Genomic DNA, 27,121 nt, shown 5'->3' on the forward strand with positions numbered 1-27,121 from the left:
AGAGCAGACACCTTTGCCCTGTTACCCGGGTCAGAGACAAACATTCAGTCTCTCACTGCTTGCACACTGTTGCTGTTGCTGTTTTGTAAGCTGATCTGTGTTGTCCTCTCTCATGCATGGTGCGCACCTGTAATTGTAGCCCTCAGGAGCCTGAGTCAGGAGGATTGATATTACAAGGTCAGTCTGGGCTGCAGAGCAGTTGATGCCCAGCTTAGGCTACATAGCAAGACCCTGTCAAGTTAGTCTAAAAGTATGGTAAATTTCACTTTCAATTTAAAATCGATTAAAGTTCACTTAGTTGTAATAATGAATTATTCTCTTAATGTATTGTTGGACTTTTATGCAGTGCTCTGTGCACTGTACTGTTGTGGAAATTACTAACTATGTAAAGATGTGTTCCATTTATTTATGCTGCAGCATATTTAGCTGTGTAAAGGTGTGTTACACTTGTTTGTGCTGCACTTGTTTAATAATACCAGGATGTGAGTTTAGTTATGTAAAGATGTGCTGCTGTTTCACCTTGCCTAAGGCACCTGATTGGTCTAATAAAAAGCTGAACAGCCAATAGCTAGGCAGGAGAGGGAGAGGCAGGGCTGATGGGCAGAGAGAATACATAATAGGAGAAATCTAGACTAGAGAAGAAGAGAACAAGGGAGAAAGAGAGGGACATACCTGGGACCAGAAGCCAGGCAGCCGCCAGCCAGCCAGACCTGGAGACAGCAGGAAAGTAAGATACACAGAAAGAACGGGAAGTTAAGAAGCCCCAAGGCAAAACGTGGATGAAAAGAAACATGTTAAGTTTCTCTTCATCTAGGGAGAAATAAGCATAAGCTAAGCACTGAGCATTTATAACTAATAATAAGTCTCTGTGTCATGATTCGGAAGCTGGTTGTTGGCCAAAAGAAAAAGCCTGCTACACTGTCTTGTATCAGTGGTGTTTTGTGGCAGTCTATGAGACAGAGTCATCAGGAAACAGGTGTGTCCTCCTCAAGCCCACAGACCACTTGCAGCCTGCATTAGCAATACATGAGTGTGTGAACATGTATGTGTGTATGTGTGTGTGTGTGTGTGTTTGTATGTAAGTGTGTTTTATAACTGGACTTGGCTTCTGAGTGTGAACTTTGTAGATAACAACATGTTCAGTGTCTAGAAGTTGAAGGAGCCTGACAGACAGCATGGCAGTGAGGAAGAGGTTGGCGTGGTTCCGGCCTGCTAGCCTGCTGGGAACCAGCTGTGCTTGCTTCGTGGGGTGCCAGCAGGGTTGTGTGGAGATGGGTGGAGGTGGCCCTCAGGGAGGGGAAGCTGGGCAAAGAGAGAGGAGGAGACACCCCCCACACCCCAGGAGTGGCTGGTCTGAGAAAGAACATCCGGCCTGCTTTCCCATTTGTTGGTTAGCTGTTTTTCTCTTGAGTTCATACATGTTCTAGTGTATGATACCAAGTGTGCCAGGTGTCCGAGTGATTTGAATGTGAATTGACTCATGTATGTGAGTGCTTGGACACTTCGGGAAGGTTCTGGAACCTTTAGGAGGTAGAGTCTTTCTAGTAGAAGTCTGAAGGGGGAGTTGGGGAAGGCCTTGAGGTTTTAGTGACCCAGCCCAGCTTTCCTTTTGTTCTCCACTTCCTTGTGCCCACTTGAGTGGGCAGCAGCCTCCTTCTCCCGCCGCCCTGATGCCTTTCTTGACTGCGAGACAGAATAAATGGTTCCGCCCTCAGATTGCTTCTTGTCATGTCTTAGGTCACAGCAATAAAGGTAACTGGGGATGGTGAGATGCCTCAGGGGTGAGGGCACTTGCCTGATGAACTGAGTTCAGTCCCTGGGACCCACAGGTAGAAGGAGAAAACCAGCTCCGGCAAGCTGTCTGTAGAGGCTGCGAGGTCCTGCACACCCAGATAAGCAAAAAGGAAACCAGGAAAGTTGAACACCCAGGCTTTGTTTACCTGCCTTCCGCCTGGAATGCTGGGAAAGGATGGAGTTCGCAACCTGATGAGCTTTGCTATGTCGGGCCAGCCTACACTGAATCCCCCAGAATTCTATGCTTCTTTGTCCCCGACCATCCCCCTCTAAACCTTGTGCATTGCTTCTCAGCCCATAAAACCATCCTTGTTGGAGGTATCATTTGTACGTCACAACAGCCTACGTGACTTCAATTTTGTCTTCGGGCCAGGCCAATCCTGACTCCCACAGATGTTATGTTTACCTCAGCTGTTCTCCCTAGACCTTTATCTTGAGCACTGCTTCCAAGCCAACAAGAACCCGTTTCAGGGATGAAGCCATATGTACTTTGTAAAGAGTTTTAATATAGCTAGGTGGTGGTGGTGCTCGCCTTTAATCCCAGCACGCAGGAGAGAGCTCTGTGAGTTCAAGGTCAGCCTGGTCTACAGAGAAAGTTCCCGGACACCCAAAGCTGCACACAGAAAACAAAACAACCACCACAACCAAGTGTTTCGTTGTAGTAAACATGTCTTAAACTTCGTTGTACCCGCAGGAATGAGTTAACTGTCAACAGGAAACTTTTCCCCCAAATTGTGTTGTGTGTAAATACAGCTAAAATCTAGTGTCAGACTCTGGAAGTTTGAGCCAATGACAGCTGAGTTGAGCTGACCCGAGTTTCACTTCTTGTCTCTCCCACCCACGGTGTGTGCAGGGACCTGCAGTTTTTCCTTGACCTCTACATACACATGCCCCTGACTACCTCACAAAAAATAAATAAATAAAAGATTTTTTTTTAAAGAGTAACTTTGGGTAAGTACTAGAAGGAATCCAGAGGAAGCTAACCTAAGCAAAAGTAGAGATTTATAAGCATTTGTGTCACTCATCTACTGAGGTATCAGCCTAGGCTATGCTTGCTCCTATTTCTTCTGGTCACCTCTCCGATGGCTCTGGGCAAGCCTTTCTAAGGAAGGCCCTCTGGGTAAGTCTGGGCTTCCATCTGTCCCACGGTGAAGTCAGTAGATGAAGCTCCTGTAGAAGGGGCTGGGGCTGCCTTGCATGTGCCTGGCTTGGTTGGGTCTGCGTCCTTCACCAGCCCCCGTAGTCAGGGGAGCCCTGAGCCTCTTCACAGCCCCAGTCACAGCCAAGCCACAGGTACAAAAGAGCCAGAGGGAAACAGTGTCTCCCAGCCAACAGGAATGGAGCAGGTAGGGTCTGAATAGCCACCCCTAACTGTCTCAGGGAGCTGGGGTAGACCTTCTGCTCCCTGAAACACACACATGCACACATGTAGAGAATCATGCCAACCTCAGAGGTAAATGAGTGACAGCAGGAAGCCAGTGCCCCACAAGGCCACACGGGCAGACACTAAGGGCAGGAGGCAGCAGGCAGAAGGAGACAATGGTGGCCAGGGAACTTGGTTGTGGTTTCTGTGGAGGAATGTACAAGGCAGTGTAGGCTCCAGAGTGGCCAGTGGTTGATTCTGGAAGGCTCTGGGCTACAAAGCAGTCTTTGGTCCCTCTAGTATCTGGCATTGGGGTATTACTGAACTGAAGAGTGGGCTTGCTAGAGAAGGAGGGTGGGGCTCCAGGCTCTAGGTGGGTTTGCCATGTACCTGAAAGTCATGTTGACAGGTCAGCTTTTGATATCTCCAGTGTCAGCCGGGGAAGGGGAGGAATAATCTCCCTAGGATTAGTAGACCCAGGCTGTCAAAGCGTTGCCAGGTTCAGACAGTAACAAAGATGGCTACTGTGGTCTCTCTCTGCAGGGTGTTCTTCCTGAATGTGCCATTGGATTCCATCCTGGAGCGAATGACGCTGAGAAGGACTGACCCTGTCACAGGAGAAAGGTTGGTCAGGCCTTACTGGTCATGGAGGACTGTTGGTGGCCAGATCCCCTACAAAGCCACTCTCCGTCAAGGTGCTCAGTGCTCTGTGGGCCTGCTTCAGAATAGCACTGGCTACTATGGATAGAGGCTAGAAGCAGGTTTGTTTTCTGCATTCTTCTGGGTTCCCTGTCTGCAAGAGTGAGGGAAGGAAGGTACCAGGCCCTGCAGCACCACACTGGTTAAGTATCTGGCCACTGTGTTCCTAGCCCCCTGCTGGACTCCCGCTTCAGAAATGGCTGCACTAGATGGGCAGCCTGTTAGTACTTAACAAATAGTGCTTAGAAGGATAGAAAAAGAACAGATGAAGCTGGGGAGATCTCAGATGGTAGAGTGCTTGCCTTGCAAACACGAGGACCTGAGTTCAGTCACTAGAACACACACACACACACACACACACACACACACACACATAAAAAATAAACTCTTTTTGGCAGTGCAAGCCTTTAATTCTGACCCTTGGGAAGCAGAGGCAGGCAGATCTCTGACTTTGAGGCTAACCTGGTCTACTTAGGAAGTTTCAGGACAGCCAGGGCTACATAGAGGAAATCCTATGTGATGGCCTTTCCTTTCCTTCCTTCCTTCCTTCCTTCCTTCCTTCCTTCCTTCCTTCCTTCCTTCCTTCCTTAGATTTATTATGTATACAGTGCTCTGTCTGTCTGTATGCTTGCTGGCCAGAAGAGGGCACCAGATCTCACTACAGATGCCTGTGAGCCACCATGTGGTTACTGGGAATTGAACTCAGGACCTCTGGAAGAGCAGTCAGTGCTCTTAACCTCTGAGCCATCCCTCCAGCCCCTGACGGCTTTTCTTTGGTTGTCAACTTGACTACATCTGGAATTAACTAAAACCCAAGTGGCTGGGTATGCCTGTGATGGGTTTTCTTTCTTTCTCTTTCTTTCTTTTCTTTTCTTTTCTTTTCTTTCTTTCTTTCTTTCTTTCTTTCTTTCTTTCTTTCTTTCTTTCTTTCTTTCTCTTCCTTCCTTTCTCTCTCTCTCTCTCTCTCTCTCTCTCTTTCTTTTTCTTTTTTCTTTTAGTTTGGTATGGTTTTGAGACAGAATTTCTCTTTGTAACAGCCCTAGCTGTCCTGGAACTCACTCTGTAGACCAGGCTGGCCTTGAACTCACAGAGATCTGCCTGCCTCTGCCTTTCCAGTGCTGGGAATAATGGGGTACACTGCCATGCCCAGGGTTTCTCTGTGTAGTTTTGAAGCCTGTCCTGAAACTTGCTCTGTAGACCAGGCTGATCTTGAACTCACAGAAATAAATACACTTGTCTCTGCCTCCTGAGTGTTGGGATTAAAGGTGTGCGCCACCACTGCCCAGCTCCAGATATTTCCTTAATTAAATCAGGTCAGATTGACCTTGAACTCAGAAATCTACCTGCTCCTGCCTCCCAAAGGCTGGGATTAAACTGTGTGCCACGAATGCCCAGCAGAAGACCTACTTCTAATCCAGATCTTTAGAGATGAGAAGATCCATCTTTAGTCTGGTCCACACCTTCTGCAGGCAGCCTTTATAAAGGACGTGGAAGAAGGAAGCTTGCTCTCTTTGCCAGCTTGTTCTTGCTCTTCCTGGCAAGCCCAATTCCTTCATTGGTATCAGAGTTTATGTCTTTGGGTTTCTGGCATATACTGAACACCAACTGAGACATTAATTATCAGGGACTGAAAAACTAATGAATTCTTGGACCTCTGTTAATGGACAGTCATTGTTTGACTAGCTGGACCACAGCTTGTAAGTCATTCTAATAAATCTCACATATATATTCATTCTATTAGTTCTGTTCCTGTGGAGAACCATGACAAATAGAAATTTTGGTACCAGGAGTGGGGTCTGGAACAGGAGAAGGCCCTTCAACAGGTCCATGATGCTGACCATTTGGCTGCTCTACCATTTGAACCTTATGATTCAGCAGATCTGATGGTACTTGAGGTGTCAGTGACAGATAGGGATGCTGTTTGGAGCCTTTGGCAAGCCCCTTTGGCAAGCTCTTCTGTGAATCATAGAAGAAACTTTTGGGATTTTGGAGCAAGTCTCTACAATTGTCTGCAAACAACTATTCTCCCTTTAAGAGACAGCTTTTGGCCTGCTACTGGGCCTTAGTGGAAATTGAACATTTGACAGTGGGCCACCAAGTTGCCATTTGACCTGAGATGCTTGTCACTAGCTGGGTGTTATCTGTGACCCACCACGTCATAAAGTTGGACATGCACAGCTGCAATCCATTATCAAATGGAAGTAGTAGACAAGTGGTTGGGCCTGGGTAGGTCCTGAAGGCACAAGCAAGTTACATAAATGAGTGGCCCAAATGCCTATGGTTTCTACTCCCATTACAATGCCGTCTGCTGCCAAGCATGTGTTGGGGACCAGCCTTGACAAAAATACCTCTTGCCAGGATAGGGGCATGGGAATCAGAAAAATAAGTAAAGCTACGAAGACACAAGTAAAATAATAAAACAGAAAATATAGGATAGTACTGGGAGGGAGTTCCAGTGAATTCTGAAAATCACCCACATTTAATTTTCCATACGCTTTTATACCCTAATACAAAAGGGGGAAGAAGGCAACACAATTTTTTTAACATGATACAAAGGACAGCTGAACAGTTAATTGCTTCAACAATTTGAGACATTAAGTCATTAGTATTCTGTTGTTTAGGCAGTGAAGCCACCCTAGACCAAGTATCCTGAAAGCAACCACTCCCCAGGTAACCTCCTATTACAAACGAAAGAGCAAAAGTATGCTTGAATATCCTGACCATCTGTCAGGGTGGAGTGAATCTTCCTGTATGAGCCATCTAATGTCAAAAGAACCAAGCACATCCTGAGTCAGGATGTGGAGCCCTGATTGTTGTCATCAATTTTGATCAACCTCCAAACTCTCTGACCATCAGACAAGGTGGAAGTAGGTTACATTTTTGGGCCTCCACAAGCACCTATAGCCTCATGGGGTGTTGTTCCCTATGATTGGTTGACTGAGGAAGAGAAGACCAGGGCCTGGTTTATTGATGGTTCTGCACACTATGCAGGCCCTACCCAGAAGTGGACAGCTGCAGGATTACAACCCCTTTCTGGTGCAACCCTGACAAATACTGGCGAAGGGAAATCTTCACAGTGGGCAGAGCTTTGGGCAGTACACACAGTCATACAGTTGGCTTGAAAGGAGAGGTAACCAGATGTATGACTGTTCACTGTAGCCAACGGATTGCCTGGATGGTCAGGGACTTGGAAAGGCCGTGATTGGAAAGTTGGTGAGAAAGACATCTGGGGAAGAAGCATGTGGCCAGATCTCTCCAAATGGGCAAAGGATGTGAAGATACTTGTGTCTCATGTAAATGCTCATCAAAAGGTGGCTTCAGCTGAGGAGGAGTTCAATACAGTAATCAAGTAGTTAGGATGGCTCATTCTGTGGGCATTCAGCCTCTTTGCCCAGCCATTCCTGTCATTGCCCAATAGGCCATGAACTAAATGGCCATGGTGGCACAGATGGGGGTTATGCATGGGCTCAACTCATGGACTGTCACTCACTAAGGCTGACCAGACTACAGCTTCTGCTGAGAGCCAGATCTGCCATCAGCAGAGACCAATATGTGATGGGGAGGGTTGAGGGGGGCTTGGTAGGGGGCAAAGGTAAGGAAAAGAAAAGAAGAAAATAACTTGGGGTTTTGTTTATTGTTTTGTGTCCAGCTCTGGCTGACCTGGAACATGTCGAGATCTGCCTGCTTGGGCCTCCTGAGATCTGAGATAAAGGGGAAACTGGCTCTTACTGGCTCTTTCTGTCTTCACATTCTGTCCCCCAGCTGACCTCTGCCCTCTCTTTGAGCTGGGACCACATCTTCATGTCCCAGAGGCCCGAGGCCAGTCCAAGATGCACCCTGCTGGTTCACGAGTGATGGTCGTGCCTGGTGGGAATGGCGACCTGGCAAGGGCGCCCTAGCGCGGTCGACAAGAGGCCTGAGAGCCCCCGTGTCATCTGTTTCCTCCTAGGTTCCATCTCATGTACAAGCCTCCCCCCACCATCGAGGTCCAGGCCCGTCTCCTGCAGAACCCCAGGGACTCAGAGGAACACATCAGGCTCCAAACAGACCTCTTCTACAGGAACTGCGGCGACCTGGAGCAGTACTACGAGCAGGCCATCACTGTCAATGGGGACCAGGACCCATACACAGTCTTCGAGTACATAGAGAGCGGGATCATCAATCCTCTGCCCAAGAAAGTGACCTGATGCGTGCAGAGCCAGGAGCAAGCCCTGGAGACCCTAGAATCCCCAGACCACAACCTTTGGCAGGCATCCCCCCTGCCTCTGACCAATAAAGATGCTAGGCACAACCTCAGGTCGCCTTCTTATGAAGTCTGAGAACACAGGACAGAGGAGGCCCATATGGGGATACGGTGGAATGCTGGATGCTAGGCCCCCCTCTAAAGTCAGATGTGGATGAGACTCACCTCAAGCAGCAGCACCGTCCCACTGTGGGTAGCTGGGTGAATGCAGTGGTCACGTTCTATAGAGGAATGGAACCAAGAGCGTGGGTATATATTTTAAAAGACTCTTAGTGGTTGGCTTACATGACACTAGCTAGGCCAACAATGGCTGTCCGCATGCTGGAGACTCTGAGAACCTGATAAGCGCTTAGTCCCCAGAGCTAGATCATCTAGATGTCATCTAGATGGTGCTGGCAGCAGGGAGGATTCGTGGAGTCACTGACTGGTCTTTAGTCTGCACTGGAAGGTTGGAAAGACTAGATTCTGATACGGTAGAGCATGGTATGAGCAGCAGCAACAGAGCAGATGCATCCATAAGCAAGAAATGAAGACAGGTAGGCAAAGCTGTTTCCCCCCCCCCCCCCATACACAAAAGGTGCTTCCCACTCTGGGGGAGGCCCTTCCCTCCTCAGCTAATCCTCCCAGACAGACATGCCTTTTCATTGATCCCAGGTCCTGTCAAATTGACAACCAAGTTTAGCCACCACAGAGTTAAACTCACTCTTCACTGCCTAGTTGTCCCTTGCTAGCAGGTGCAGTGATAAATACAGCTGCCTCTCAGTAACCCAGAGGGTCCAGTGTGGTGCTAGGCAGAGCCCTCAGCCCGGTGAGGACACATGCCAAGCTCTGCTTTAGAGCTTTGGCACCGAGCTAGGCGCAGGGCACTGAGCTAGGTGCAGGGCACTGAGCTAGGTGCAGGGCACCCACCTGTAGTCCAGCACTTGGGAGATGGAGACAAGAGGATAAGGAATTCAAGGCCAGCCTCCTGTTTATGGTTCAAGGTCATTCTGTACTGCCAGGAAACTCTGTCTCAAAAAAAAAAAAAAAAAAAATAAGAGAGCCAGGTAGTGGTGGTTGTGCTTGCCTTTAATCCCAGCACTCAGGCAGATCTCTGGGAGTTTGAGGCCAGCTTGGTCTATAGAGTGAGTTCCTGGACAGGTGCCAAAGCTACACAGAGAAATCTTGTCTTGAAAAACAAAACAAGGGGCTGGAGAGATGGCTCAGTGGTTAAGAGCATTGCCTGCTCTTCCAAAGGTCCTGAGTTCAATTCCCAGCAACCACATGGTGGCTCACAACCATCTGCAATGAGATCTGGTGCCCTCTTCTGGCCTTCAGGCATACACACAGACAGAATATTGTATACATAATAAATAAATAAATATTTAAAAAAAAAAAAAAAAAAAAAAAGAAAAACAAAACAAGAAAGAAAGAGACAGAGAGAGAGAAAGACAGACAGAAAGAAGAGAAAGAAAGAAAGAAAGAAAGAAAGAAAGAGAGAGAGAGAGAGAGAGAGAGAGAAAGAAAAATATGGTGTCCAGTAGAACTCTCTGGAATGAAGGACACTGCTTCTGTCTGCGCTCTCCATGTTGGGAGCTTCTGGTCACAGGAGGCTCCTGAGGCATCTACAATACGGCTGTGCCATGGCAGGGGTGTCTTTTAAGTTTTATTTTAACTTTTACACATTTGAATATAAGCAGCCTCTTGGGGCTGGCAGCTGCTCTATGAGCTGTGTGTGTGTGTGTGTGTGTGTGTGTGTGTGTGTGTGTCAGGGGTGGCAGGAGGGCTGGGGAGGGGTTGCAGGGCTGCTGAGTCACCAGTCATCCCCTGCCCTCTGTTTAGCCTGCAGGCCCTGCAGGGGGAGCCAGGACAGAGAGACCTGGGTTTGATGGTGTGACTGGGCTCCTCCCATCATCTCATCCTTTAGGACAATCCCAGTCAGGCGGGTCCTTAGGTGTCCCACACGCATGTGTCGCCAAGACTGACCTGAAATCCAGGATTCCTGGGACCAGGTGGACCTCAGATTCTAGCACTTAGGGCTCTGGGAAGCTCAGGGACCTGGGACCAATGCCCAAAGGCTCCTCTAGCTTAGGACAGCTCAAAGTCCATTTTGCAGAGCTCACCCCTGGGCCTGCCCCAGTTCAGGGCAGGTCTGAGAGTTGCTTCTTGCGTCCTGCCTCCTATGCCTCCCGTGCCTCCCCTCTCTGCCTTAGCTCCTCCCATCTTCCTAGGCTGTCAGACCCTGAGCGCCTCCAGATCTCCACTAGGGCCTCTCCACCAATGTTCCCTAGTACCCACCTTGATGGTACACACCCATTTCAGCACATGTCTAGCTTGCCAGGGCTCCCAGCAAGGTGCTAGAAGAGACTGCTCAGAGTCACACAGAGAAGCAAAGTGACCTGGTAGGTATGTACCGCAACTCAAACCAACACATGGGCCAAGATGGCCTCTGTATGTTTTTTGTATGGGTATTTTGTCTACATAGTGAGCTCCAGAACAGCCCCGCTTCATAGTAAGACTGTCTTAGCTATGGTTACTATTGCTGTAAAGCTGGAGAAGGAGCTGAGACTTCTACATATGGAACTGCAGACAACAGAAGGGGACTTTGAGTCACACTGGACATAGTTTGAGTATACGAGACCTCAAAGCCAGCCTCTACAGTGACACACTTCTTCCAACAAGACCATGCCTACTCCAACAAGGCCACACTATAGATGGAAGTTTCTGTCCTGCCCTGTCCCCCAGCCATTCAGTCCCAAATAAACACACAGAGGCTTATAGTAATTATAAACTATTTGGCCTATTGTTCAGGCTTATTACTAACTACCTCTTACAACTTAAATTAGCCTATAATTGTTATTTATGTTTAGTCACGTGGCTTGGTATCTTTTATCAGTAAGACATTCTCATCTTGCATCCTCTTCTTCTGGATGACAACTGCGTCTCTGCTTTTCCTCTTTCCAGAATTCTCTTAGTCTGTTTGTTCTGCCTGTACTTCCTACCTGGCTACTGGCCAGTCAATGTTTTATTAAACCAATACGAGTGACAAATCTTTACAATATACAAGAGCACTATCCTACAGCACCACACCTCCTAATGGTGCCACTCCCTGTGGGCCAAGCATTCACACACACGAGTCTGTGGGGGCCATACCTGTTTAAACCACCACAGTTCAGGCTGGTCTTGAAATTCCTTTGTAGTCAAGGATGACTTTGAACTTCTGATCCTCCTGCCTATACCTCCTTCCTAAGTACTGGGATTCAGGTGTGCATCACCATATCTGGATCTGAAGTAAACAGAAGAGACCTGTGTCCCACACTGGGTGTAGCTTGAGCATATGAGACCTCAAAGTCTGCCCCCACACACTTCCTCCACACCTCCTAATAGTGCCACTCCCTATAGGCTAAGCATTCAAACACATGAGAATGCACTCTGCCAGCTGAGACACATCTCCAGTCCAGCAAATGCTTATTGAGCCATGTCCCCAGCACTAGGGAGATAGCAGAGGAGAAAGGGCAAAGTTTCCATGCTCATGTGACTGGCATTTATTGTAAAGAGATAGCGTGTGTGTGTGTGTGTGTGTGTGTGTGTGAGAGAGAGAGAGAGAGAGAGAGAGACAGAGAGACAGAGAGAGAGACAGACAGAGAGAGAGAGAGAGAGAGAGAGAGAGAGAGAGAATCTGATTTCTGACAGCCCGAGAACCATCTCACCCATAGGTCTCATTAAATACTCGCATCCTCTCATCAGGCTTACTTGGTTTTACCTAGGGCTGTCAGTCAAAGTTCCTGAGCACTTTGGTAGGATTATGGCTAGTCTAGCGGTATTCCCAGGGGATGGGAAAAAAAGCAATTTAAATGCAGCCACACTCCTATGAGACCCCCATTGAAGGCAAAGGTGGCTTAGATGTTGAGTTTTAAGGCATATAAAGAGGTTCAGGGACATAAAAAAAGCCATATAGTTGACCACAGAGTAAACTTCCATGTTTTAAAAACATAGGTATCTTTCATTATTGAAATAATGTTCCTTGCTTTTAAAAAATACAGTGACAGAAAGGAAAATGCCCATCTTCCCCCTGACCTTCAGCGGTCATCATCGTGATGACCAAAGATAAATCCTGGAATTTTAGTTGCAGGGCAGTGTGAGTAGATGGATGGCTGGGTGGGTGGCTGGGCGGGTGGGCTGGTGAACGATGAATAGTTTGGTAAATGGATGGGTAGGTGAAGGATGATGAATGGATGGGTAGGTGAAGGATGATGAATGGATGGGTAGGTGAAGGATGATGAATGGATGGGTAGGTGAATGGATGATGAATGGATGGGTAGGTGAATGGATGATGAATGGATGGGTAGGTGAAGGATGATGAATGGATGGGTAGGTGAATGGATGTGTGGGCAGACAGGTAAGGGGTATGAACAGATGGATGGGCAGACAGAAGGATGAGTGGTGAGTGGGTGGGTCAACGGATGGAGGGGCACAATGATGTATTGTTTACATTTGTTTTTATTTTTTTGTGTATAAGTTCATTTACATGTTTGTGTTTGTGCATATAGACCGGGGTGGGTATCTTCAAGGCAGGGTCTCCTGCTGAATCTAGGGCTCATGGACTTCCACAAATCCAGCTTGCCCGTTTGCTCCCCTGTGTTGAGATTACAGAGAGGGCATGACTACTTGGCATTTCTGGCATTTACAGGTGATGGCGATCTTGACACTTGAGTGGCAAGCACTCTGTGACAAGCCATCTCCCCAGCCCTGTGCCATCTGTCTACTCTCAAGGTCTTCTCCTCCATGTCATGAGAATCTTCAGTTTGCTTCAGTGGCTAAGTTAACAACTACACATCTCGATAGACATATATGTATATATATGAATATATAATATATATTCATTCAATATAATATATATGTCATTCATTCGATATATAATATATATAATGAATATATATGAATATATATATATATATATATATATTCGTTCTATTGGTTCTGTCTTTAAAACCCTAATAGTTGTGCTGAGATAGATCAGCTGGTAAAGTGCTTTCCTTGCAAATCCAAGGGTCTGAGTTTTATCCCCAGAACTCATTTTAGAAAAAACCAGGTGCAGTGGCCTATGCCTGTATTCCCAGCACTGGGGCAGATCCCTGGGGTTTAGTGGCCCAGCCAGCCAAACCTGCTTGGCCAGCTCCAGACTAGGAAATGAGCATAAAGTGTTTTTAAGCCCTTGGTCTCCCAATTATGTTTAAAATAAAAAAAAAAATACCCTCATGGCCCACCTATGCATCTCACCCCTAAGGACACCAGGATCTATCGGGCCAGGCTAGATGCCACAGCACTTAACTGATGTGGGAGTCCCCTCTGTATGCTGTGACTACTATTGATTAATAAAGAACTGCTTTGAGCCTAGAGCAGGGCAGAACAGAGGTAGGCAGGGAAAACTAAACTGAATGCTGGGAGAAAGAAGGCGAAGTGAGATATCATGAAGCTGCCAGCTGGAACCTTGCTGTAGGCCATGAGCCTCATAGTAAAATATAAAATAATATATATGGTTAATTTAATATGTAAGAGCTTGCTAGGAATATGCTAGAGTGATGGGCCAAGCAGTGATTTAGTTAATACAGTTTCTGTGTGGTTATTTCAGGAGTCTGGGCAGCCGGGAAATGAACAAGCAGCCTCCTACAGCACTGAACCTCCTGAGAACCCTTGGTTACCTTCTTATTTGAGGGCCGCCACCTAATCTCTGCTATTCCAGAATCGTCTTGAGGCACACAAGGGAATCTCATTCTTGCCTCATCGTTACTGACCTCTTACTGTCTGTCCTGGGTTGGATGGAGCACAGCCACCACCGGCCTCTCCCTGACCCATGCCTGGCCCTGGCTTTTGCCGAGGTTCTCTGTTGTCTCTGGAGAAGACGACATTGGTCGTCTGCCTCTCTGGCAAAGGAGCATCTGGGCCCCTCTTTCAGCATTGCAATGAGGCAGCACGGTGTCTGTGTCGCTGTGGCTGCCTTGGGATCTGAGTCTGCACTAGCCCCATCCTGTGCTCTCCTTCCTCCCCTTTCAAGGCTTGTCACTCTTTAGTGACTATCCAGTCTGTTCCCTGAGCCCCTCCTGGAGCTGGGATGAAAACACATTTTGTTGTTCTTGTTGGCAGTGCTTGGGGCTGAACCCAAGGCCTTGTGCTTGCTGAGCAAGTGCCAATGAGCTACACTCCAGTCCCTGAGACTAAAAAGGACTGAGTTTCTGGCTTGGGGGAGGGAGAGGGGAGGAGAGCCTCTGGAGAGATGTCTGGTGATGGCAGGTGCTCTCCATCCTTAAGGGGGAGCCATGTCTACTAGAGCACGGGGCTGGGTGTTTCCAACAGCACCCAGCTGGATCTCAGCACCCTCACTCACTCAGGTCTGATGGGTCTGGAAAGCCTTGGCTGTGCCTGCAGCTCCAGGATGTACACAGGTTTTTTGGGACCTGCCACTGCCTAGTGAGGAAATCCCAGTCCTCTTCTGAGGCTACTGATGGTGTCAATGGCTTTGGTTAAGCCTTTGCTCTCTACTTGGCTCACACTTGGATGCAGGTGGTTAGGATGTGGACAGTTAATGTGGAAGGGAATCCAAGCAGAAAGCCAGACATGGAAGGAGATCACTGCCTGCCCATGGAAGGACTCACTTCTTCCCTTTTGAAGGTTAATTGAGTTCTGCTCTGAGGAGATTCCAGTGCAGTGGAATACAGCCTGCTGTATCCCCGAGGGAATCAGCCAAAACTCCTCTCCTGAGAGGCGGAGACAGCTGTGCGGAGGCTGATACCTCCAGCAGGAATAATGGACATTCCAAGCAGCTGCAGACCAGCAGGCCGGGCACACAAGCAGAGCCTTAACAGATCACAGACATGGGGTCCGAGCTTATCGGTGGGCAGTTGTAAAAACAGAGGCTAGAGAAGCAGATGGATGGCGATCAAAGAATGCGTACTGGCTGTCGGGCTCCCCTAAACCCACAGGAGTCCTCCAGGTAAGTCTGCAGCTAATGATGGGGCTAACCCAGCACAAGGGGCCAGCTGGCACACCCACTACTTGGTGTTTCACCGAGAGCGTGTTCCCAGTATCATTTTTCCTGGACAAGTACTATTTAACTGGCATTGTTAACAGTCAGGGTCTAGGCCAGCAAGATGGGTTAAGTGAATAAAGCCCTTGTCACACACAGGCTCCCAGACAACCTGAGTGAGGTTCAACCCCTAGAACCCACAAAAAGGTGGGAGAGAACCAGCACCACAAAGCGGTCCTTTGGTTCTACATCCCCCTCTCCAATCATATGCACATAGTAAATTTATAAAAACCTGGGATCTGGGGCATGGGATGTTACAGCTGGGTGGTTGCTGGCCAGACATGTGTGAGTCTCTGAGTGGTTCAATCCTCTCAGCACCACACCTTCTTCAAAAAGCATCGATGCTGTAACCTATTGGTAAATGAATTCACTTCCCTTACATCCCTGAAGTTTCTCCTGGAATTAGCTATTGTGGTGGCTAATCATGGTTGTCAACTTGACACATCTGGGAAGAAGGCATCTCAATTGAAAAGTTGCTTCTACCAGGTGGTGGTAGCGCACGCCTTTAACCCTAGCACTTGGGAAGCAGAGGCAGGGGAATCTTTGAGTTTGAGACCAGTCTGACCTATAGAGCAAGTTTCAAGACAGCTAAGGCTTCACAGAGAAACCCTTGTCTCAGAAAAAAAAAAAAAAAAGAAATAAAAAGAAGTTGCTTCTGTTGGATTGGTTTAATAGCTATGTCTGTTGAGCTCGTTCTTGATTGCTAATTGCTGTAGGAGGGTCCAGACCACCGTGGGCGGTATCATCCACAGGCTGGGGAGCCTGGGTTGTAGGAAACACAGCTGAATAAGCCAGTAAGCAGTGGGTTTCTGCTTTAAACTCTTGCTTCCTTTGATGATGGACTATAACCTATACCTGAAAGCTAAAACACACCCTTTCCTCTCCAGGTTGCTTTGGTCATGGTGTTTATTCCAACAGAAAGCAGCCTAGGATAGCAGCCTTTTTTTTTTTTAAATTAACTTTATGTGTGTTGATGTGAAAGTGTAGGATCCCCTGGAACTGGAGTTAGACAGTTGTGAGCTGCCATGTGGGTGCTGGGAACCGAACCTGGGTCCTCTGGAAGAACACCTAGTGCTCTCACCCACTGAGCCATCGCTCCAGCCTCTAGGATAGTACCTCTAGGGCTGAATGGACACCAAGTCCCTGACAGAGGTGATGAGGTATCCCAGCTTTGCTGTAAACCATGTGAACTCCAGAAAACAGACACACAATATACAAATACTTGTCATGTAAGTAACAGAGTGGCAGAGAGGCTAGCAGTGGCTCTGCATACAGAACTCAGTATGAGGCTGTTTCTGACTGCACAGCTGCTGAGACACGCAGCACTCCACAGCATCATTAGGGCTTTCAGGCTTCCAAAGCAGAACACACTAAAGAGGGCTTTCATTTGCTGCCTAAGTGGCCTGCCAGCTACCTAGCAGGGCATACCAGAGCTGTCATTAGGACTGGATACGCACATGAGCTTCCCAAACTAACAGTGGGGTTGGATACTGACAAGGAGCATCCCCAAATTTCCACTTTTTCTTCATCTTCCCAGTGTCAGACTTTTCCTGGGCACTGTGATCTTCACCTTAGATATGAAATCAGAAACAGGGATAAGAAGTAGCATAGTCTTGTAAACTTCAGAGCCAGGGAAGAACCTTGCCTTCTCCTGTCTTAGTGGCCCTGTGGAGCTGACCATGAGGGACAGTGAAGGAGGGGGAGCCCCACTCACCAGCTCTCCAGCTCCAGTAGCTGAGACAGACCCGGGCCTGGGGGAGCATACAGGCTAATACACCACTACACACACTGGGGGGACAAGTAGCGGGCTTGTCTGGGTTGGCAGTTATTCCAAGCAACATGTTATCATTCTTTAGCTGAAATCTTGAATGTTACAATTGCTTAAACAGTAAGAATTAAAAAAAAAAAAAACGCCTTTTGAATAACCGTAGAATTTTCTCTTTATTAAAAAGTCAGGTGTAAACATACAATCCAAAGCCAAGCACAAACTTTAGCACAAGCATTGGGTAAACAGAGGGTACAACCACTAAGCACAACAGACATCTGTTTGATCAAGTGTGATGCTCACACCCATGTCCTATCAATACAAATGTGAAATGAAGGCTTGGGAAACAGTGCATGGACACTTGGTTTTATATTAGTACCATACAGAGAGGCAATGAGAACATGGGCACTCACCTATCCCACCAGCCAAATGTAGACCTGGGCTGGAAACGTTGCAATGCCCTCACTACCAGCTCTTCTGCTGCACAATCTGGCCAGTGTTAGTTTTCTGAGGCAGGTTCTTTCCATACAGCTCTGGCTGGTCTTTAACTTGATCCTCCTGCCTCAGCTTCCTGAGTGCTTAGAACAATAGGTGTGTGCCATCATTCCTCACCCAATCTACTTTAGAATATTTTTCTTTATGAAACAACAGAACTTCACGACAGTGATATAAACAGTAAACAGCCCTTCCTCTCCCCCAGTGCTGAGGATGGAACTTGAGGCCTCCTGAGTGCTCCATCTACTGAGCTACACCCTCAGCCTTGAGATAAGGAACTTTTAATCTTAAAAACAAACAGGAGATTCAGAACTCCGAGGTGTGATCTGTTCAACCCAGAACCCCATTTTTGCTTGAGAGCCTACAGAGTGATTGGGATGCATCCCCCTCCTTCTCTGCTCAGCTCAATTACCATGAAGGAATAGTTAGGCCTTGCTGGTGAACATCTGGCTCTAACTAAACTCATGACTAGAACCCTGACTGCATCAGCGTCTCTCCCCTCAATATAAACATGACTTTGAGGAATAAAACCCATGAACACTGCCTTCAGCCTGCTACTCGGGCAGAGATGCTGTATCTGTAGGCAGCTAGAAGCAAGGCTACACAGACACAAAGCAGATTTTACTTTAAGAACTTCTCAGCTTCAAGAGAGAACAGTTGAGGGTCTAGTAACAGAGAGTGTGAGGCACAGTCTAAAGTGTGTGGGGGCACTGATGCTCCACAGTAACTAAAGCCAGACAATCCACTTCGCTAGACCCTGCAGGGTCGTCCTTCAATCCAACCCAAGGGGAAGGCAAGGTTGCTCTCTACCAGGACATACCATGAGTGGCTGCCAAAGCCTACCTGTGACTACTGAAGTCTAAATGAAAGAGCTTTTAGTCTCTGATTAACTGTTGGGGGAGGGGTGTCCATGCTGACTTGGAGTGTACTCCATTCAGCTCAGGACAGACAGCAACACTGTGGTGGCAAAGAGCCCAAAGTCAGCTCTTTGATCACGAGATCCCCAATGTTTCCTCTAGGAAGAATTACAACATGGCTTAGACTTTAGAAATTTTATCACTATAAAAGCATCCTAGTGCTGCTTCCTGAGGAAGGTAAAGCAAGAAGGGGATGACCAGAACTCAAATCTAGTCCATTTCAGGAACTGCAGCTACTCAGTAAACCCAGGGGTGCAGGGCTCCCAGACCAGGGCTGTGTTCTACCATCTGCACCTTATCTGATACTATTATAGCCAAGCAAATGATTAAACTTTCCCAATATAAGAGGCAGGGGCAGGCAGATCTTTGAGTTCAAGGCCAGCCTAGTCTACAAAGAAGTCCCAGGACAGCCAGGACTATTGCATAGTGAGACCCTGTCTCAAAAACAGAACAAAACAAACAGAAACAAAACTTTCCCAATCCAATTAACTTGCTAAGCTTGTTGCTAGGTCTAGCCTTCTATATAGATGTTCTTAAAAACTTGCTAGAGCCTAGAGGAACAAGCAGGAATGTGCTACATCTGACCACAGACTTTGATGGTGTTCATGACAGCTTCTGGTAAAGACAGTTTCAAGTCTAGGGGTGAACATATCAAGACTTCAGCATGAACACCAACTAGAACAAGCTACTACATACCTACAATGACAGAAACAAATAAGCCCAGGCAGAGAAGACCTGATACATAGCAGTGTTGCAGCTTGTGTGGTCAATGTAGAGTCTGCTTCAGCCTTCTAAATGCATGGCAGCAATCGATGGCTAGTATTCTCCCCATGCTAAAACAGCTACCATAGCTGCAACACCACATAGCACTGGCAAGTTAAAGCTGGAAGAGGCAACTACCAGACTCTGGTGTCACTCTCAGTCTCCCAAGGCCCCTCCATCAACCCTCCAGGGTCCTATATACCAACCCTTAGAGAAGAATTCAGAAGTGCCCTATGCAGGACGCTGCCATCAATCCCAAATTCTCTTGTTCACCCTGCTCTGAAGATTAACATCAGTGTGTGGTGGGAGTTGGGAGGGAAGCATCCCTACTAGCTGTGGAGACACTTGGCTGTGGTAAGAATGCTGCTGGGCTAAGTCCTTTACTGAGCTTGTGTTCCAGTTGCCATCTTCCTGGACACAAGCACAGACCTTAAAATTTTCATCACTCCTAATTGTTAAAATTTCTCAAAACTGAGCAACTGCTTTAAACAATTCAGCCTTCTAAATGCAGGGCAGCAATTCTATGGCTATTCTTCCTCCCATGCTAAAACAGCTACCTCAACTCCACCTCGTAGCACAGGCAAGTTCAAACTGGAAGAGGCAACTACAAGACCCTGGTATCACTCCCAGTTTTAAATGGTTAATAACCAAATTCCCCTGTGAAAACACCTAGGGAGTTTGATCCCAAAGAGCAAGAGAAAGAAAACTCGGCATGCATAGTTGACAGAGTGGAGACAATCATCAATACCATCTCCACTCCTGCCATGTCTCCATGAAGAGTGACAGTTGTAGGCTGTGCTGCAGCCATGTATAGTCTGAATTGGGTCAGTCAGGGCTCTTTCTTTGCTGCCCCTCTGGTCTGAATAGATGCTGGTCTTAGGGTCTGTCCCCAGTGTGGAGCTACTTTTTCGATGGCAGGATGGCATGTGGTCTCGTCTCTCACTGTGGTACCCAAGTACCAAGAATTTCTGAAGTGAGGACAGAATGTCTTTCACTACGGATATAAAATCAAAGCGAGAAAGTATGTTAAAATAAAAGCAAGAAAGGATCATGAAGGAGCAAAGCATTTCATGTTGTATACTTTCCACCCTACTTTCCAAATACATGTAAAATTTCAAAATGTGTGTACTAAATCCAGTTCATTAGCACCAATCCCAGGAAACGTACTTTAAAAAACCAAAGATTATGGTTCCAGAATGCTTTCAGGTCTGGTGAAGAGCTAGCAGTCAAACAAGTGTGCGTGTCTCCTCTGTACGCCCACAGAACAATACCTGTTATTTCAAATATTAAGGCCCTTTGGCAGGAGAGAAATCCCCAGATTTGTCCACTTGAGCTTCATGTGCTTGCAGCAGAGCCCCAGGACCTCCAACTCCACGCTGCCACCTCTCTCCAGAAATCCGCAGGCCCACTTTCTCCCCAGATACTCAGTAAGACGTCTGACTCAGTCAATGTTAAAAATACTGAAGCTTCAATTTAATACTAAAAGAATAAAATACTTCCCCTTTATGTACCAATATCTAGGTTACACAGTTGGGGATAATGTGGGGCTGTGATTAGGAAAGGGGTACTCAATCTCTTCTGACATACTAACGAGCTGGGTCAGGAAATCTGATGACACAGGAGATAAAAATAAATGACAATTATTAACTTCTAAGTCACCTGGATCATTTGATACATCAAGATTGATTTTATTTCTTGGCTTCAAAAATATAGTTTTAGGAAAATGTCTTCCATGTGTATGGAAACAAGTCAATGGGCAAAAGAATCTGCTGAGCAAACACCAGCCACACACAGCTTTAGACACTTTAAGATGTATTGGCACAGGGAGTAACGTACCAAACAATTTGAGTCCTTTGGAGCCACAGGCAGTTCCAGAGCAAAGCAAAATCTAAGTCACAGCGAGTTCCTCAGATTCTCTGGTAGAGCCCATTATGTCTCAAGGAGCAGAAGGCTTTGCTCAACTGCTTTAGGCAAGACACTTGAAAAGTAAGTTGTCCTCATTGGGTGAGGAGCTGAGGGTGGCTAATGTTCACCTCAAAATGATTCAAACTCTCTACATTTAGTCATTTAAAAGGTGACTTCAGTTCCTGAAGATAGTGTTTATGCTGGCGAAATGAGCTCAAGAAGACCTCCCTGCTTCCAGTCAGAAGAGTCTCTCCACCGCCCTGCACCAGGTCCTCCAGCACACCTGCTCCTCAGGCTCCAGGGCACTTTCTACAGCCATGTCCATGTTCCTCTGTCCTCCTCACGAACACTCAGAAGACAGGGGAATCACAGAAAGGGCAAGGGCTCTGCAGCAACCTCTTAATCCAGTCAGGATCTGCAAAGGAAAGCCAGTAGGACACAAGGGTCAGCCTCAGAAAAGGTGGCAGGATTGAATGTGCATATACTGTACTGCATGGCTAAGAGGCTCAAGGACAAATGTGTGACTCCCAAAACTGGACCTGGGATGAGATGAAGGCCAGGGCAATGAGGGAGCGCTACAGGAAGCCACCTGTGCAAGGCACGGTGGTGCACACCTTTAATCCCAGCACTCAGGAGGCAGAAAGGACGATGTTTATGAATCTGAGGTCCAGTCTGGTTTATATAACAAGTTTCAGGACAGCCAGGAATACATATAGAGAGACACGGTCTCAAAAAAACCAACCAACCAACCAACCAACCAACCAAATATATCCCCTAACAAACAAAAAAGCCACAGTGTTGGCCGGGCGGTGGTGGCGCACGCCTTTAATCCCAGCACTCGGGAGGCAGAGGCAGGCGGATCTCTGAGTTCGAGGCCAGCCTGGTCTACGAGAGCTAGTTCCAGGACAGGCTCTAGAAACTACAGAGAAACCCTGCCTCGAAAAACAAAACAAAACAAAACAAAACAAAAAAAGCCACAGTGTTCAAGTTAACCAAGGACTATATTCACATGTTATATTTTGTTTTTGAGACAGGATCTTAACTACATAGTCCAGGCTAGCCACTTACTTGATCCTCCTGCCCTAGCCTCCCTGGTGCTGGGATTATAGCTACAAGTTATTATGCCCAGTTTGTAAATTGTGAATAGTATGCTTTTGTAAAGGAGCAGTAATACCAACTTTTCAGAAATGCCGCCAGAGCAGAAAGTAGACAAGCAGTGACAGCAGAGCACTGCTGGCCTGAGATCTCTGCTCTACTCCACTTCTACTCAGAACCAGAGTCAAGGGTTGGGACTCTTGGTTTTAAACTCCCACCTTGCCAAAACATCAAGTCAACTGTAGTAACCGCTTAAGAACTCTCCAAATATTTTAAACTAAGAGCAAGGTACAGACTCAGATGAAGAATTTTGGTCAACTAAAAGCAGATATAGAATCTAAGCTGCTGGGCTGGAGAGATGGCTCAGAGGTTAAGAGAACTGACTGCTCTTCCAGAGGCCCTGAGTTCAGTTCCCAGCAACTACATGATGGCTCACAACCATCTATAATGAGATCTGGTGCCCAAAACACTATATACATAATAAATAAATTAATTTTTTTTTAAAAAGGAAAAGAATCCAGGCTGCCAACATGCAACTTTGAGAGAATTAGCAAAAATAAGTACTGATTAAGTTTTAGGTAATCTTGTTTTCTGTTCATCAAAGCATGTTTGACTCTACAAGCCTGTCTTACTGGTTCATTTGGTTGGAGTGTAGGGTTAGTGAAGCTCACACTAACAACTGGCATTCTGTGACTACTAGACACCTCATCTCTTGTTTGCACCCATCTTTCTTTTTTCCCCCCCAAGACCAAGTTTCTCTGTGTGGCCCTGGCTCTCCTGGAACTCACTCTGTAGACCAGGCTCAAGTTCACAGAGATCCACCTGCCTCTGCTTCCCAAGTGCTGGGATTAAAGGTGTGCGCCACCACTGCTCAGCTCTAAAATCTTATTTTCTAGCTAGCACTCTCAGAAACAGAAATACGTGAAAGAGCACACAGATCAACCAGGAACTAGCCGTCAATGGCTTCTAAAAGAGCAATACTGCACCAGCAACAACAACAGTTTGTGTAAGAGCATCATCTGCAGAGTGGCTGCTCAAATATAACCCCTACATACTCCCTTGAGTCAGGCCCTCCCACTGGACTGAAGACCTTGTTGCAGAAGTAGATCAAAAACAGCTCCCTATTCCACCATCAGCTGACATACAGCACACACATGCATTGTGAGTTCCTGGGACCATTTGTTAACTGGTTCTGGCTTTATAGTAACTGCAGAGAGAAGAATGAGTCTGTGGAATGTCCTACCAGAAGGACATTTATGTGATGTGGAACCTGACTCCACCCCACCCAAAGCTAAGTCAGCACCTACCTTCTGGAGTAGGGTGCCGGGCAATGCTGTCATGAAGCAAACACCGTCGGTATATCAAGCTCTGGCAGGACTGGTAGGTTAGAAAGCACCTGAAAGACAGAGTCCAGTCAGAGGATGCTCCGTGGGCCCAACAGCACCAGAAAGCAGCAGGTGCTGAGGGAAACTCCCACAGTTATCAGGGCAATGCCTCCATCTCTGCTGCCACCATGCTCTGAAGTGACCAAAGTCTCTATGCAGGAAGTCACAAAAGTACTAGGAAAGAGTTCAGTCTGGTTCTCCCTAACTGTATTCTTGATATGTAAACACTCACATATCATACGCAAAGCCACTCATTAGGTTTTAAGATAAAGTATATGGACCATCTCTAAGAGCCCTTAGGTCAGCAGTTTTCAAGCTGTGGGCTGTGACCCAGGGAGTGTTCAACAGCCCTTTGACAGCTGTCACCTAAGATCACTGAAAAACAGTTATTTACATTACAATCCACAACAGTAGAAAATTGAAGTTATGAAATAGCAATGAAAATAATTTTATGTCACCACAACATGAGGAACTGTATTAAAGGTTCACAGCATTAGGAAGGTTGAGAACCACTGGTCTAGGGGCACCTTGAGGAACTGGAGCTGGAAAGATGGCTGTCAGGGTAAGAGTGCTTGCTATGTAAGCATGAGGTCAGCCTGAGTTCAGATTCCAGCACCAAAGTAATAAGCCAGTTGTGTTCCCGCTTGCATCTGTAGCCTAGTACAGAGCAGAGCAGAGACAGGAGAATCACTGGGGTTTACTCGTTGCCAGCCTGGCAGAAAAATGTGAGGTCTAGTTCCAAAAGAGACTTTGTGTCAAAAGAATAAAGTGGAGTGTGATAGAGGACACTCCATGTTCTTGTCTGGTACAAACATCACACACAACACATGCGTACCTCTTTATGCATTAAAGATGAAATTAATGGCATTAAAAAGAAAATAAACTAACAAACTAGTAAACGCCCAGAGGTCTCAATTCAATTCTGTCCAATAGCAGCATTCACTGAGCACCTACCAGAAGGCAAAAGGGCATAAGATGGAAGAGTGTAACTGGGCTCTGGAGGAAAATGAGAGGTAGCAGTGTTTTTCTTTTCTTCCCTTTCTATCATTTTTTTTCCAAGACAAACTTTCTCTCTGTTAAAGTCCTAGTTGTTCTGGAACTAGCCCTTGCAGACCAGGCTGGCCTTGAACTCACAGAGATTTGCCTGCCTCTGCCTCTCCAGTGTTCTTACCACTGCCCACAGCGAGGAAGCAGTTTCCAAGCAAACTAAGGAGTAGAAAACAGAAGGCCAGGGAAAGGGACTCCAAAGGTGACCTTGGGACTTAGGTATACAGCAAAAAAAAAAAAAAAAAAAAAAAAAAGAGTTCACCAGAGGGAAATTACATCAATGTATTTTGGGGCTAACCTTAATCAGAAAAATGGAAAACAACTTCCTTGAAACAACCCACAAATGTGGGAAGCATGAGCAGGCAGTGGACAGTGTGGCTCTGAGCTCACTAACTTCAGGTAAGTTCTTCTTACTATCCCCGTGCCCCAATAACAGCCTATCTACAGAATGGAGGTCCTCACGGGACTTCCCTGGGTGTGGTCACTGTGGGGACATGGTTACTTAGGGGATGTGCATCTGTCCCAATTTGTCTGGCATGCTAACAGTGCTCAACAAATGTGAGTTTGATTACAAGCCTAAAATTTATCCAATATTAGATATTTTTAAAGATTTATTCATTTATTATGTACACAGTGTTCAGCCTCCTTGTATGCCTGCAGGCCAGAAGAGAGCACCAGATCTCACTACAGATGGTTTGAGCCACCATGTGGTTGCTGGGAATTGAACTCAGGACCTCCAGAAGATCAGCCAGTGTTCTTAACCTCTGAGCCATCTCTCCAGCCCCCAATATTAGATTTTAACTACTCTTTCCCTTCAAGGAAAAAGATGCCCAAACAGTCAAACGAGGAAAAAAACATGTCAATAAGAGAAGGTATCAGAGTACACACATGCTTGAAGGCTCCGACTCTACTTCCATTATGAATAGAACTCTGGTTGGGTGGTGGTGGCGCACACCTTTAATCCCAGCACTTGGGAGGCAGACGCAGGTGGATCTCTAAGGTCAATGGGGTGGTGCACACCTTTAATCCCAGCACTTGGGAGGCAGACGCAGGGGGATCTCTAAGGTCAATGGCTGCCTAGCTTACAGAGTAAGTTCTAGGATAGTCAGGGCTACACAGAGAAACCCTATCTTGAAAAGCTAAATAAATAAATTAATTAATTTAAAAAAAAGGGAGCAAAATCCTGGGCACAATGGCACATGCCTGTGAGGTTGAGGCAGGAGGATCATTAAGTTTGAGACCAGCCTCATAACACAGTGACATCTGTCAATAAAACACACACAACAAGAAAGAAAATGAATGAATGGATAAATGGTATGTGTATCATAGTCCTGTTGTAGTTAAATGAATCTAACATTTCTGCTGAGTATTAGCAAACACTGCTTTAGTCTTCTCTGTGCTCAGAGGACTGCCTAGTCCAAAGGAAGGGTAACTAGGCAAAGATATAAAAGAGCCCGCTGTGGGGATGCAGGTGTTTGATCCCAGCACTCAGGAGGCAGAGCTCGAGTTCAAGGCCAACTTGGGCTACAGTGAGACCCCATCCTTATTAAAAAAGAAAGAATGAAATGTGGTTATAAGGAGAAAAACAGCAAAGCATAGGGATACACAGGACTAGACGGGAGTGTGTGTGTCAGGGAGTGGGGAGCAGGAAGGAGGGAGGGAGAGAAAGAGCTGAAGCGAGACGCCTCAGCTGAGAAGCATTAGGACTCTACTGTGTCCCTGCAGACATTCTCAAGTGGGAGGGGTGCCATATGGACCTGAGCAAGGTGGCCTGTTCTCCTGGATGGAGAAATCTGGGAGCTGAGCTCAGAGCAAGGAAGAGAGATTCAAGAGGCAAGAACAGGTTGTGAAAAGTCTGCAAATTACCTAGTTTTAGCTTTTCAATTCAGAAATGGTCAGCTCCTGGAGAGCTTTTGTTGGCTTTGCCTTATAAATGCTAGAGGTATGCTCTATCAGGGACCCAAATCCCTAGTCCTAGTGGAGAGTACTGAGTACTGATGTGACAAGAGCTGGTAAAGATTGACTATCATGGCCACAACTGCAGAGAACAAACTGAGGGTTCGAGTATGGAAGCAGCAGGTGGAAGACAGCTACCATCCTATGCATGAAAAGGATGGTGTCTGGGCCAGGGCTCTAGAGGCAGAAATGATGAAGGGGCTGGATTCTTTGTGAAGTGCCAAGGCAACATCTAAATAAGGATGCCAGGTAGGCAAGGAAGTTAACTTGCAAGTCTGAACTGACGCAGCCACAAACCAAGTAAGAGAAGGCTTAGGAATGGTGGATGACGACTGGAAGGATAGGCCTAGGATGGGCACTGAGGAGGTGAGGCAGGATCCACGGACATCTGGATATGAAGTCAGAGACTGCAGGAAAACTAGGTAATAAAGTATGTCATGGAGAAGGGGGTGACAGAAATGAGAGCCCACCAAGGTCACCTCTTTGGCTAGGCTAAGGGGACAGGAAAAGGAAGGATTCTTTCATCACAAAAACTGTTTATTGATTTTGCTGTCTGTCAACTTCATACATGTACATAATATATTCTGATTATTCTTTCCGATGCCCTCTCATCTCTCCCATGCCTGTTACAC

At 46.7% G+C, this 27,121-nt stretch overlaps 2 protein-coding genes across 3 annotated transcripts in view; one reads left to right on the forward strand and one right to left on the reverse strand.

The window, feature by feature from the left end:
* Ak8 (adenylate kinase 8) overlaps positions 1-8,147 on the forward strand; it is a 121,875-nt gene extending 113,728 nt beyond the window's left edge. For both annotated transcript variants that reach the window (XM_038337621.1, XM_038337622.1), the window contains 2 exons: positions 3,701-3,781; positions 7,806-8,147. In XM_038337621.1, coding sequence (XP_038193549.1) covers positions 3,701-3,781; positions 7,806-8,043 — 319 coding nt within the window. In that variant the 3' untranslated portion in view covers positions 8,044-8,147. The remainder of the gene's footprint in view (positions 1-3,700; positions 3,782-7,805) is intronic.
* An 8,937-nt stretch (positions 8,148-17,084) lies between these two features.
* The window catches only part of Gtf3c4 (general transcription factor IIIC subunit 4), a 31,330-nt gene continuing 21,293 nt past the window's right edge, over positions 17,085-27,121 (reverse strand). Inside the window, exons 4-5 of the mRNA XM_038337071.1 lie at positions 23,409-23,497; positions 17,085-21,421 (exon numbers count right to left, since the gene is read on the reverse strand). Coding sequence (XP_038192999.1) covers positions 21,357-21,421; positions 23,409-23,497 — 154 coding nt within the window. The 3' untranslated portion in view covers positions 17,085-21,356. The remainder of the gene's footprint in view (positions 21,422-23,408; positions 23,498-27,121) is intronic.

Source organism: Arvicola amphibius, chromosome 7, assembly GCF_903992535.2.
Source record: "Arvicola amphibius chromosome 7, mArvAmp1.2, whole genome shotgun sequence".
Lineage (NCBI taxonomy): Eukaryota > Metazoa > Chordata > Mammalia > Rodentia > Cricetidae > Arvicola > Arvicola amphibius.